The 12,967-nt window shown below is 35.1% G+C and overlaps 1 protein-coding gene across 7 annotated transcripts in view; it reads right to left on the reverse strand.

Annotated features, from left to right (window-relative positions):
• The window catches only part of FSIP1 (fibrous sheath interacting protein 1), a 322,107-nt gene that overhangs the window by 295,044 nt on the left and 14,096 nt on the right, over nt 1-12,967 (reverse strand). For all 7 annotated transcript variants that reach the window (XM_074235080.1, XM_074235081.1, XM_074235082.1 and 4 more), the window contains exon 4: nt 805-994. In XM_074235080.1, the coding sequence (XP_074091181.1) occupies nt 805-994 (190 nt within the window). The remainder of the gene's footprint in view (nt 1-804; nt 995-12,967) is intronic.

A 12,967-nucleotide genomic window follows, 5' to 3' on the forward strand; every position in this document is an offset into this window, starting at 1 on the left:
TAGGTTAATTACCTTAATTCTTCAAATTCTTCTATTATTTAGGTTCTGCCAGATGAATCATACTCCATTGTGCCAATATACTTGATTTCCCAGTCCCATTCATAAAACCTTACTACTTTCAATGCAAGTTGTATATCCATTCTATCTCCTTTTGAATTATCTCTTCCCCTGGACCATTCAACAATAATTCACCAATTTCCTAACTCATTTACTATGGTCTTTTGAAAACCCATACTATTTTCAAGTTCCCTAACATCCTCTAATGGTTCAACTAACCTTATCCTACTTATAGGTTTTAGTTAAAACCTGACTTTCTCATGAAAATATCATATATGTCATAATCCTCTATGGATTATGGCCTAAAGACCTAAAGACTACTTTCTCTCTAACCCAACACTCATACACAAGAGGAGAAAGTTGACATATTCTTCCCTCCTCCAATGATACTTCCAGATAGTTTTTTTCTTTCTTCATCCCTCAATAACCAGTCCCCTTTTAAAAGCATTCGTACTCTATCCTATCTTGATTGTTGTCGTCTAAACCATTCTGTCAACTTTCTCAATGGTCTGTTTCATGAACTTCTTTAATCTATTTCCAGTCATCATTCTCAGTCATTTTCAATATTCAAGTTGATAATCCCACTAAACATCCTTTGTTTTGTTTTTGTTTTTTAAAATCATAAAGCTTCAGTTCTCTGGGAATTACCCAGTACCATTAGGTATTGGAGACTATTTCAGAATGATCTCCTACCTCCTTTGTTTTTGGAATATATCCTTAGTGGTTATTATTTGCTTACTAGCATACCTGAATGCTCAGTGTAAAAAGTCTTGATCTGTTCACATAAATTGTGGTCAACCTCATTGGAATAATTTTGAGGGTTTTTTACTTTCTGAATATCATGTTTCTTCTTATCATCAATGTTATTTTCCCTGGAATTGTAATTTTCTCTATTGTTCTTCTGGCCACTACTGTTCAAGTTGATTGAAGTATCAACCTAAAGACAAATTTCAGATTTAATCATTGCATTTTTAAAATTTAATTTATTTTTCAAATAGATGCATGGATACTAGTAAAAGTAGTAACCTGAAAAATCAAGGTGCACATAGAAACATCTCTGGGTTTTATATCTATCTATCTATCTGAATATGTGTGTATGTGTCTGTGAGTGTGTATGTTTGTATAAAAACCCACAAATGTTACTGCCCCCATGAAAGCAGAAAAGCAGAAAGCAGACCTAGTTATGTGTATACAAAGGACAAAGAAAGTTTAAGTGAGATGACAAGATTTTCAAAGAACTAAAAAAATAATACTTACTAAATAAATAGAAGGAACTATCACTACTTAGCCCAAAGGAAAGTTGAGAGGAAGCTTGAATATACAAATATAAAAAAGATTACTATAAAGAAGATTGGGAACAAATGTTCTCCATCTCCATAAGAAAAAAAAGAATTTAACTGAATCTATATCCTGGAGACATCATGAAAAAAAGGTAAAAACATCACTTGTACAAAAATATTCATAGTAGCTCTGTTTATGGTGGCAAAGAATTGGAAATTGAGGGAATGTCCATCAATTGGGGAGTGGCTGAACAAATAGTGGTATATGTATGTGATGGAACACTATTGTTCTATTAGAAACCAGGAGGGATGGGAATTCAGAGAAGCCTGGAAAGACTTGCATGAACTAATACTGAGTGAGATGAACAGAACCAGAAGAACACTATACATCCTAACAGCAACATGGGGGTGAGAATCAACCTTAAGGGACTTGCTCATTCCATCAGTGCAATAATAAGGGACAATTTTAGGGTATCTGTGACAGAAAATACCAGAGAAAGAACTATGGAGTTTAAACAAAAACCAAAGATTATTACCTTCAATTTAAAAATAAAGTTGTCTTATATACTATATAATTTTGCTATCTCTAATATTTTATTTTTTCCTCCAGGATATGTTTTTTCTCTCAACACATTCAATTTTGATCAATGCATTGCAAGGAAACAATGTAAAGATTATCAGACTGCCTTCTGTGGAGGGGGGAGGGAGGAGGAGAAAAAGTGTAAAACTCAAAACCTTACCAAGAAATGATAGGTAGAAACTACTATTGTATATAATTGGAAAACAAAATATTTACATAATTAAAAAAAGTTTAACTGTGAGATTTTACTTGATTGATTTTTTGAGTTATATAGATACTTCCTAATAGTATGCATTTCTTGATGAACAAGAATTCATTTTTTTCTGAAAGCTGTTTTAAATAATAGACTGTATCATTTCTAGGGTATATTGAATGGTCTATCTGAAGACAGGAGAATGCAATCATTTACCTGTTGGGCTCATTTTCATGTCCCTGAATCTTTAAATGAGGTCTACTTTGCAGAATGGGGAAGTTTTGATCCCTCCAGTCAGAAGGCCTGTCTCTGCTCTGTGCAGCAAGCAGTTGGACCCCTAGTACTCAGTTTTTACAAGAAGCTGGGGCGTTAAAGCACTATATTATAGGGGGAAATGACACTGTACTTCTCTCCTGCCTATTCTGCTTCAGGATCTATGTGGTGTTCATAACTCCTCCAAATGCTATTCTAAAAGCCCCCCACTCCTTCAAGTCTCAGGATCACTCTCTTCCTATAGCACTGCTTCCATATCTCTGAGTCTAAATTTTGATGGGGCTGAGCTTTAAAGAACCCATAGGAATATGTATATAAATTTTACAGAACCCAACACAGAATTAAAAGAAAAACTAAAAGGTAAAGACCAATAAATAAAATGTCAGTCATTTTATAGGAAAAACAACAATAAGTAAGATGTCATTCACACATTGTTTATTCCTTTTCCTAGTGAGTTCTGGTACTTGAAGACATTAGCATAATTCTCTGATCATTTAGTACAAGGGATGGGGGGGAGAGGTAAGATACATAGTAGGGAGTCTATAATCTACCATAGACAATCAATTAATAGCTTATACATTATAATACAAACGAATTTCCCCCAGATCAAGTTTTGATAGGGAAGAGGGAAGAGATTTAGAATCTAAGACTTCTAGAATGCAGAGTACCAAGGGGCCTAGGGAAGGAAGGAAAAGTCTAAAGAAAGTAGATCCATACTCTACCTACTACACAATTTCACTAAGGAGTCCTGCTCCCAAGTACTCTCTTGCCTTCCAGCCATCTTGCCTGTACTCCATATCTGACTCCTCTCCTCCCAATTACTCTTGCCTCTCACACTACCTATTTTCTTTCTGACCCTTAATCTATATTCCTATCGTATATACCTCTCTTCCTCTTGGTCCCATTTTCCTTCTTCAATATTTACATTATCTCCCCAAGCAAGTAAATGTTACCTTATAAACTTTTGGGGGCCCCTAGGTAGTACAGTGGATAGAAAACCAGGACTAACATCAGGAAGATTATCTTCCTTAAGTTCAAATCCAAGCTCAAACAAATCTTAGCTGTGTGACCTTGGGCAAGTCACTTAACCCTAGTGCCTCAATTTTCTCATTTGTAAAATGGGCTGGAGAAGGAAATGACAAACCACTCCAGTTTCTCTGGAGTTAGAACAACTGAAATGACTGAACAACAGCAACATGCTGTTTGACTTGCTATATTTTGTTTGTAATTAATGTGCCCTTCTGACCACATTTAAACTTGTAAGCTATAGTTCTATGTGAGTTCTAATTCACAAAATGCCTCAAATTTGAGGCAACTTTTCTAAAGACCCTTGTGTGATAGTGTCCCATAAGCTATACTTAATTTTAGAAAACATTCTAATGTAAAATTTACTTTTCTAAACAAAGTTTAGCAAAACTCTAGTGAATTTTAAGAATAATTTAGTCTTTATTCTTCAGAGACCTGATTAATGAACTGAAGCTGGGAAAAAAAAAAATTCTAGGTCCCAAAATAAAGTTGATTTTTGGCTTTATAGGGGATAAAAGGAGATGAGCCATTGCTTAGGATCATCAATCACAACAGACAATGGAGATAAGGCAAAACAATCATTGTTTTCTTGTTTTCTCTAAAACCCAAAAGGTCATATTAGATTCTCCCAGGAAAGGCAGAGTATGGCAGTGAGTGGAATTGGCCTCAGAGCTAAGAAAACTTGAGTTCCAGTCCCTGCTGACAACTACTGACCATGTAATGCTGAGCAAATCAGAGAAGCCTCAGAAGTGCCCTTCCTCAACTTTCTATGACTATAAGATGAAGATTAGTTCCTGCTCTGAACTAGTAGAGGTGGTTCCCTCACCAAGAGTTCCCCATACCAATTCACAGAAAAAAATTCACAGATCCAGCCCCCTTCAAAAAAATTCTTCTTTGATTCATTAGGGTTGCTAGCACTGGAATACAGAAGTCTCCCAAGAATTAAAAGTGAGTTTTGCCCAAAAGTAAGAAACTTAGTGTGCATATGCAAACCATCCTGAAAAAAAGTCTCACTTGATCCTTCCATCCCTAAGTATTATCCTATTTCTCTCCTGCATTTTGTAGCTACACTTCATTTTTGAAGACCACCATGATATGAGGGATGCCATAACAAATACATAAACTAAGATTTGAATGGGGGGGGGGGGGGTGCTGTGCTAAGTCACCAACCTCACTTTCTTCTTCAGAGCAGTCTGGGTCCAGGGGCCAAATATGAATCAGAACAACAGTGGAGATGGCCCTGGATGCAGGGCAATCAGAGTAAAGTGACTTGTCCAAGGACAGTTAGTAAGTGGCAAGTGTCTGAGGCCAGATTCAAACTTCTCCTGAATCCAAGGCCAGGAATCCACTGTGTCACCTACTGCCCTTACACTCCATGAATAGGTCATCTACAACTGGTGCCTTTAATCTCTCCCCTCTCATTGTCTTTTTAACCCTTTACAATTTGGCTTCCAACCTTATCTTTCCACTGAAATTGTTCTCTCCAAAGTTGCTAATGATCTCTTTATCCCCTATCCAACAAGGAAACAATCCTCCTCCTCCTTGACCTCTCTGCAATGTCTGACACTACTGATCACTCTCCCCCCTCTCTCAAGGTTTTTTGAGACAAACTCTTCTGGTTTTCCTCCTACCTATCTGACCACTCCTTCTTTGTCTCCTTTGCTGGATCCTCTTCTGGATCTTGCCCTCTAACTTTAGGTGTCCCTCTGGACTTTGCTTTGAACTATTTTCTCTTATTCTTCTATACTATTCCACTTGACTATGTCAACAACCCAATCAATTTAATTACCACCTTTATGCTAAACTTTCTTTCCTGCCCCACTCTCTTCTGTTCTACATTCATTTATAATTGTGTTTCAGAAATCTCAAATTTAATGTCCAAATCAGTCATTATGTCCAAAATGAAACATTATCTTCCCCAAAAGCCCTCCACTTCCTTCCATCTTTCCTAGTATTATATTCCCATTCCTCAAGGTCATAGCTTAGTCCTCCTGGATTTCTCACTATCTCTCACTGCACTCCCTATCCAAGTTGTTGACAAAGCTTGCTGAATTCACCTTTTCAACATCTCCTGAATACACTTCTTTCTCTCCTCTGATACCACCACCATTCTAATGCAGATTCTCATCATATCTCATATTGACTTTGGCAATGGCCTACTGATAGATTTGACTACGTCAAGTCTTCCCACTCCATCTATCCTCCACTCAACTACTGTAGAGGGCCAGCTCCTGGGAGTGATTTTCACATATCCTTGGTGACCTTTTCCATCAGAGATTTGTATGTATTATTGCTCATTGTATGGATTTGTTGGCTCTCCGGTGAACCCTGACCTGGAATGATCTGTGGCTCTGGAGATGGTTGTAAAATGCTTTTCTGATAGAGAAGTATGCAGATTTCTAAGAACAAATATTGTAAATTTACCCAGGAAATTGTGAAACTGGGTCTCCCTTAACCAGTCATTCCTGAGAAAAGTTTTTGTTATAAAAAGTATGAGTTTCCAAAAATAAATTTAGTAGATTCTTGCATCACAACTTTGCATGTGTGAGTATGTCTCTACTTGACCTGACTCTCATAAGTTAATATCCAGACCCATACCAGAGCTATCATGGGCAGAAAACTATTAAACTGATTTTTCTTAAAACACTAGTCTAATCATGTCACCCTCAACTCCCCAGTCCAAATAAACTCCAGTAGCTTCCTTTTGCCTCCAAAAGCAAATACAAATTTTTCTGTTTAACACTCAAAGCCATTCATAACATAACCCCCTTCTACTTTCCCTTATTTCTTGACACATAACATTCAAAGCCATTCATAACATAACTCCCCCCTCTACTTTCCTTTATTTCTTGACACATAATATTTTGATTCAGTGACATTGGTCTCCAGACTGTTCCACAAATAAGATGCTCCATCTCTTGCCTTCGAGCATTTTCTCTAACAGTCCCTCAAGCTTAGAATGCTCTCCCTTCTCCACTCTGACTCCTGAATTCCCTGGTTTCCTTTAACTCTGAGCTAAAATCCTACTTCCTCCTTCCCTAATACCCCTTAATTCCAATGCCTTCTATTAATTATTTCCTTTTTATTCTATTTGTATGTGTATACACACACACACACACACACACACACACACACACACACACACATTTGTCTGTTCTCTCCCTTATTAGATTGTAAATTCCTTGAGGGCCTGGAGTCAGGAGTACCTGAGTTCAAATCTAGCCTCAGACACCTTAATAATTACATAGCTGTGTGGCCTTGGGCAAGCCACTTAACCCCATTTGCCTTGCAAAAACCTTAAAAAAAAAAAAAGAACAGGTCATGGCAGACAAAAATGATTTCCTTTTTTATTGAAGTTACTACCTGATAGAAAAGAGGAATGTTTTCAGCAAAATATTTGAACTTTCACACAAATAAAACCTTGGGGCAGCTAGGTGGCGCAGTGGATAGAGCATGGTCCTTGGAGTCAGGAGGACCTGAGTTCAAATACATCTGGTCTCAGACATTTAATAACTACCTAATTGTGTGACCTTGGGCAAATCACTTAACAAAACAAGCAAAACAAAAAAACAAATAAAATCAGATCCAAATAATTTTTAAAATGTCAATTGAGCATGGGATCGCCAAACTAATATAATTTTAAAAAACAATTCTATCTAAACTAAATTACTTATTCAGTTTCATACCAATCAACAACAAAAATTATTTTATTAAGCTAGAAAAAATAGTAATAAAATTGATCTGGGGGAACAAAAGATCAAAAATATCAAAGGAATTAAAGAAAAAAATGTAAAGAAAGTTGGCCTAAAGTTATATCATGAAGCAACAGTCAACAAAAACGTTTGGTACTAGTGGAAGAGATTAGGTACCTAAAAAATTAGTAAATGACTATAATAATCTTCTCTTTATTAAACTCATAGACTCTAGCTTCTAAGATGAGAAGTCACTCTTTAACAAAAACTGCTGGGAAAACAAGAAAATAGTATGACTGTAACTAGGCATAGACCAATATCTCATACCTACTACCAAGAGATAAGGTCAAGGTGGGTACAGGATTTAGACATAAAAGGTGATTCCATAAGCCAGTTAGAAGAACAAAGAATAGTTTATCTGTCAGATCTATGGAAAGGGTAGTTTATGATTAAACAAGAGAAAGAGAACATTTTATAAAATGCAAAATGGATAATTTTGATTACATTAAAAAAGGTTTTACATAAATAAAACCAATGCAATTAAAATTAAAAGGAATATAGTAAGGGGGTAGCTAAGTGGCTCAGTGGATAAAGCACAGGCCCTGGAGTCAGGGAGTACCTGAGTTCAAATCTGACCTCAGATACATGATAATTGCCTAGCTGTGTGACCTTGGACAAGTCACTTAACCCCATTGCCTTAAATAAAAAATTAAAAATTAAAAAAAGGAATGTAGTAAGTTAGGAAACAATTTTTACAGTTAGAATTTCTGATAAGAGACTAATTTCTAAAATATACAGAAAACTGAATCAAATTTATAAGAATACAAGTCATTCCCCAATTGATAAATGATCAAAGGATATGAACAGGCAGTTTTCAAATGAAGAAATGAAAGCTACCTATAGTCATATGAAAGAAAATCATTACTGATTAGATATATACAAATTAAAACTAATTCTGAGGTACCACCTCACACCTATCAGATAGGCTGACAAAAACAGAAAATGATCAGTGTTGGAGGGAATATGGGAAAACTGGAACACTAATACATTGTTGGTAGAGTCATGACCTGATCCAACATTTCTGGAAGGCAATTTAGAACCACACTCAAAGTGTTTATACCCTTTGATCCAACAATACCATTACTAGGTCTGAATTCCTGTGGGGTTTTTTTTAATTTTTACAAGGCAATGGGTTAAGTGACTTGCCCAAGGTCACACAACTAAGTAATTATTAAGCATCTAAGACCAAATTTGAACTCAGGTACTCCTGACTCCAGGGCTGGTGCTCCATTCACTGTACCACCCAGCTGCCCACTAGGTCTGAATTCCAAAGAAAGCATACAAAAAAGGGAAAAACCTACATGTACAAAGTTCTTTTGGTAGTAAGAAAGAATTGGAAATTGAGATGTCCACCAATTAGGGAATAGTTGAACAAACTGTGGTAATATGAATGTGTTGGAACACTATTGTTCTCTAAGGAATCATGAGTGGCTGAACTTCAGAAAAACCTAGAAAGACTTCCATGAACTGAAGCTGAGTAAAGTGAGCAGAACCAGAAGAACATTGTGCACATAAACAGCAATATTGTGTGATGATCATGTGATAGACTCATTCTTCTCAGCAGTACAATGAGCAAAGATAGAACAAATGATCTAAAGGACTTGTGATGGAAAATACCATCCACATTCAAAGAAAAATCCATAGAGTCTAAATGCAGATCAAAGCATACCATTTTCAATTTTTAGAATTTGTCTAAGGTCTTTTTCCCCCAATGTTTTTTCCCTTTTGTTCTTTTTTTCTTTCACAACATGATTAATATGGAAATATATTTAGCACAGTATAACTTTGAGTACTTGATATCAAGGGGAGGGAGAGGGAGAAAAATGTGCAACTAAAAACCTTACAAAAAATGAAAGTTGAAAACTATCTTGGGAAAATAAAATATTTTATTACTTTTTAAAAGTATTTAACAAAGATTTTCCTGTTATCCTGGTGGATAGGATGGAAAAATATGAGTCAAATGAAAGCAGATTGGGTTAATTTGACATTAGCTGACATTAACCAGTCCTAAAGACTAATCTTTGGTGTCAATGTGGAAAGGGTTGTCTAGTGGCGAGACTCAAAGATCTGTCCAAAGGTCTGTCCTTGATCCTGTATTCATTACCATTTTTATCAGTGACTTAGATGAAGGCATAGATGACCTATACATTTGATACAATCCTGGGAGAGAACGCTAATAGGTGAGATGAGAGAGTTAAAATCCAAAAAGGTCTCGACAATTTAGAATATCTTGGCATATTTTATAAAATAAAATTTAACAAGGGCAAATATAAAGCACCAACTTCATCTGGGTTCAAGAAATAAGCTTCAGAAATATAAGGTGGAGGGAAAGGACTATGGTAAGATGGTGGAGAATACCAGAAAACTTTTCAAATTTCCTCTGTAAAAAAAAAAGGTAAAACTTTGTCCCGTCAGAACAGCAGAAATAAACACAGGGTAAAGCAGTTGTCCTCCTAAGACAATTGGCAAAGACCCCAATCAGGGGAGGTTCAGTCTGAGGGAAGTGCAAATACCTCTGGGCCAAAGCTGCAGAATCAAGAAAGTCTTGGGAGCAGCTGGGTTGAGAGGCAGTCCCAGTCTTAGAAATTTTCATTTTGCAGACAATTCTGGTGTCTGATAGTTGAATAGGAGAACACTGAATTCAGGACCTTCCACTATCAAAGGAAACCAAATACAACTATGCTGATTCATCCCAGGCTAAGGGTGAGAAGGGGCTGCTACCCACCTAGTGAGTACAGTGAGGGGCCAAGAACTTTTAGACTGTGGGCACTTGCAAGAATTCAGAGTCCCTGGTTTCAGTTTTAAGGCAAAGGGATAGTTCCCAGGGACCACTAGGAACAAGATTATTTGTGGGACAGTGTGACTAAGGACCCCAACCATGGCTTAGGAGTAGAAAGGAATAAGGAAGACTTGAGGTATCATTTCCCATTGCTTGGGACTACAACTGATTACATTAACAGATTAAAAAAATAAATTAAAACAAATTAAAAAAGAGTAAGCAAAGGAGAGACAACCCAATCATAGATAATTATTATGGAGATAGAGAAGATCTGGGTTCATTTTCAGAGGAAGATAAATGGTGCTTTAAAAACCACATCTTTTTTCAATGAGAAATCAACTGATCAGACAAAATATTCTTGGAAAAACTCAAATAGGATTTGAAAAATCTAATAAGAGAGAATGAGAAAAAATTAGAAAAAAATAAGAGCAATTCAAAAAAATCATGAAAGGAAAAGTGAACTAACTTGGAAAATAATCAAAAACTTACAAAACTAGAATTGGGCAAAAGGAAGCTAATGATGCTCTAGGACACCAAGAAATCATAAAACAAAATCAAAAGAATAAAAAAATAGAAGACAAAGTGAAACAGCTCATCAATAAAACAATTCATCAAGGAATTGATCGAGGAGAAATAATTTAAGAACAGTTGGACTGCCTGAAAAATACAATTTAAAAAAGAATCTCAGAGGTGACTAGGTGGCGCAGTGGATAGAGCACTGGCCCTGGAGTCAAGAGTATCTGAGTTCAAATCTGGACTCAGACACTTAATAATTACCTAGTTGTGTGGCCTTGGGCAAGTCACTTAACCCCATTGCCTTGCAAAAAAACACTAAAATAATAATAATAATAATAAATCTTGATACAATATCTCAAGTTCTCTGAAATTGCTCTGAAGTTTTTGAATAAGTCATCAAAGTAGAAATGGAAAAAAAATCCATCAATCTCCACCTGAAAGAGATACCAAGAATAAAACTTACAGGAATATCATAGTCAAGTTTCAGAGCTCCCAAGTTAAAGAAAAAATATTGGAAGTAAAAAGAAAAAATATTTAAATATCTTGGAGCTACAATAAGGATTATACAAGACCCAGTACCAACTATGTTAAAATTCAGTCTTGGAATACTAGAGCAAAGGAGATGGGGTTATGACTTACCCAGAAAAATTAAGAATAATCCTGAATGAAAAAGATAAGACATTTAACAAACTCAAAGACTTTCAGGTTTTTGTGACAAAAACCCCAGAACTTAAGGGAAAATTTGGCATATATCATTCAAGAGAAATATAAGGTAAACAAACATCAAAGACTAATTATAAGGGACTCAAATTGTTTACTTCATAATTGTGAAAATATTAGTACTACTCTTATGATTGTCTTCAATATTTGGGTGATGTTTTAAAAGGTTCAGCTCAATATGATGGGGCAATTCTAAAAAAATAAAATTGGGAGGAAAGAGATAAAAATGAGTAATTATCTCATACAAATGAGGCAGAAAATAGAGATGCTTATAGAGGGCTTGTACAGAAGATACTTGTAGAGGAGAGGGGAGGTAGTGCTGGAACCTTATCTTCATCAGGAATGGATTAAAGAGGGAACTATATGTATAAAATATTATATATATAAAAGTCTTCTAAATTCAGAAAGATATAAGAGGGAAAGAGATCAGGGACCCAGTAAGAGGATGGGGGAGAGACTTTTAGAGGAGTGAATAGGTTAAAGAATAGAAGGGTAAGGTAGTAGATAAAAGTAAAATAAAGAGAAGTGAGGAGAAATAGAGTAAACAGGGTGAGAATACACAAGTAATTGCAGCTTAGAATGTAAATGGGATGAATGTACACCAAAAATGGAAATAGATAACAGATTAAAAATTTGAATTCAATAATGTTACTTTCAGAAAACATTATAAAATGAGAAATACATACAATGATTAAATAAAGGTCAGGAGTCAAATTTAGTCTGTAAAAAAAGCAGGAATAGTAATCATGATCTCAGACAAAATTTTAGTTAAAATAGATTTAATCAAAAGTGAAAAAAATCGAGTAACTACACTATGTTTTAGCAATATTATTCAATGTAGCTTTAGAACACTTAAAATACCTAGACAGTATAGGTACCTGAGTATACCTAACCAAGCAGACACAGGAACTATAAGAACATAAACAAAAAAAAAAATACTTTTTATACAAATAAAATCAGATCCAAATAATTGAAGTAATGTTTATGGTCCATGGATAGGTAAGGTCAATATAATTTTTAAAATGGCAATTTTATCTAATTAATTTCTTTATTCAATATCATCCCAATTAAAATTACTAAAAAAATTTCACTGAGAAAAAATAATGACAAAGTACATTTTAAAGAGTTTTGATTATTTTAAACTTAAATTTTCTTATCTAAATAAAACCTACGTAACCAAGAACAAATTGGGGGAAAACTCTCAAATAGTATGTGCTTGGCTTGAAATACTGATGTGGTATAGGAAATGATGAGCTGATTGATTTAGAAAAACATGGAAAGACTTGGACCTCTGAAAGAAGGGTTATCTATCTTCAGAGAAACAGATGACAGATGGAAAAAAGCATAGTACAGTCTTAAAGAATAGGAGAGCAAAGAAGGGGGTAGAAGTGAAGTGAGGATTGAGGAATGAAGAGAAATAGGGTAAAGAGGGTGAGAATTACACAACAAGTAAATGTAGCTTAGAATGTGAATGGGACCAATTTACCCCAAAAAAAGGGAAATGGATAGCACAGTAAAATTGAACATTATAAATATTGTATTAGAATTACAAATATTACATTACATTAGAAAACATTATAAAAATGAAAGATATACACAAAGATTAAATAAGGGCAGCAGCCAAATTTAGTCTGTAAAAAAAGAATAGTAATTATGTTCTCAGACAAAGCTTAAGTTAAAATATTTTTAATCAAAAGTGAAAAATAGAGAAAGTATACTATGTGTATATGAGTGTATATGTATGTATATATATATGCATATATATATTTATAGATAGTTGGATATGGGGGG

This window comes from Macrotis lagotis, chromosome 4 (genome assembly GCF_037893015.1).
Source record: "Macrotis lagotis isolate mMagLag1 chromosome 4, bilby.v1.9.chrom.fasta, whole genome shotgun sequence".
Classification (NCBI taxonomy): Eukaryota; Metazoa; Chordata; class Mammalia; order Peramelemorphia; family Peramelidae; genus Macrotis; species Macrotis lagotis.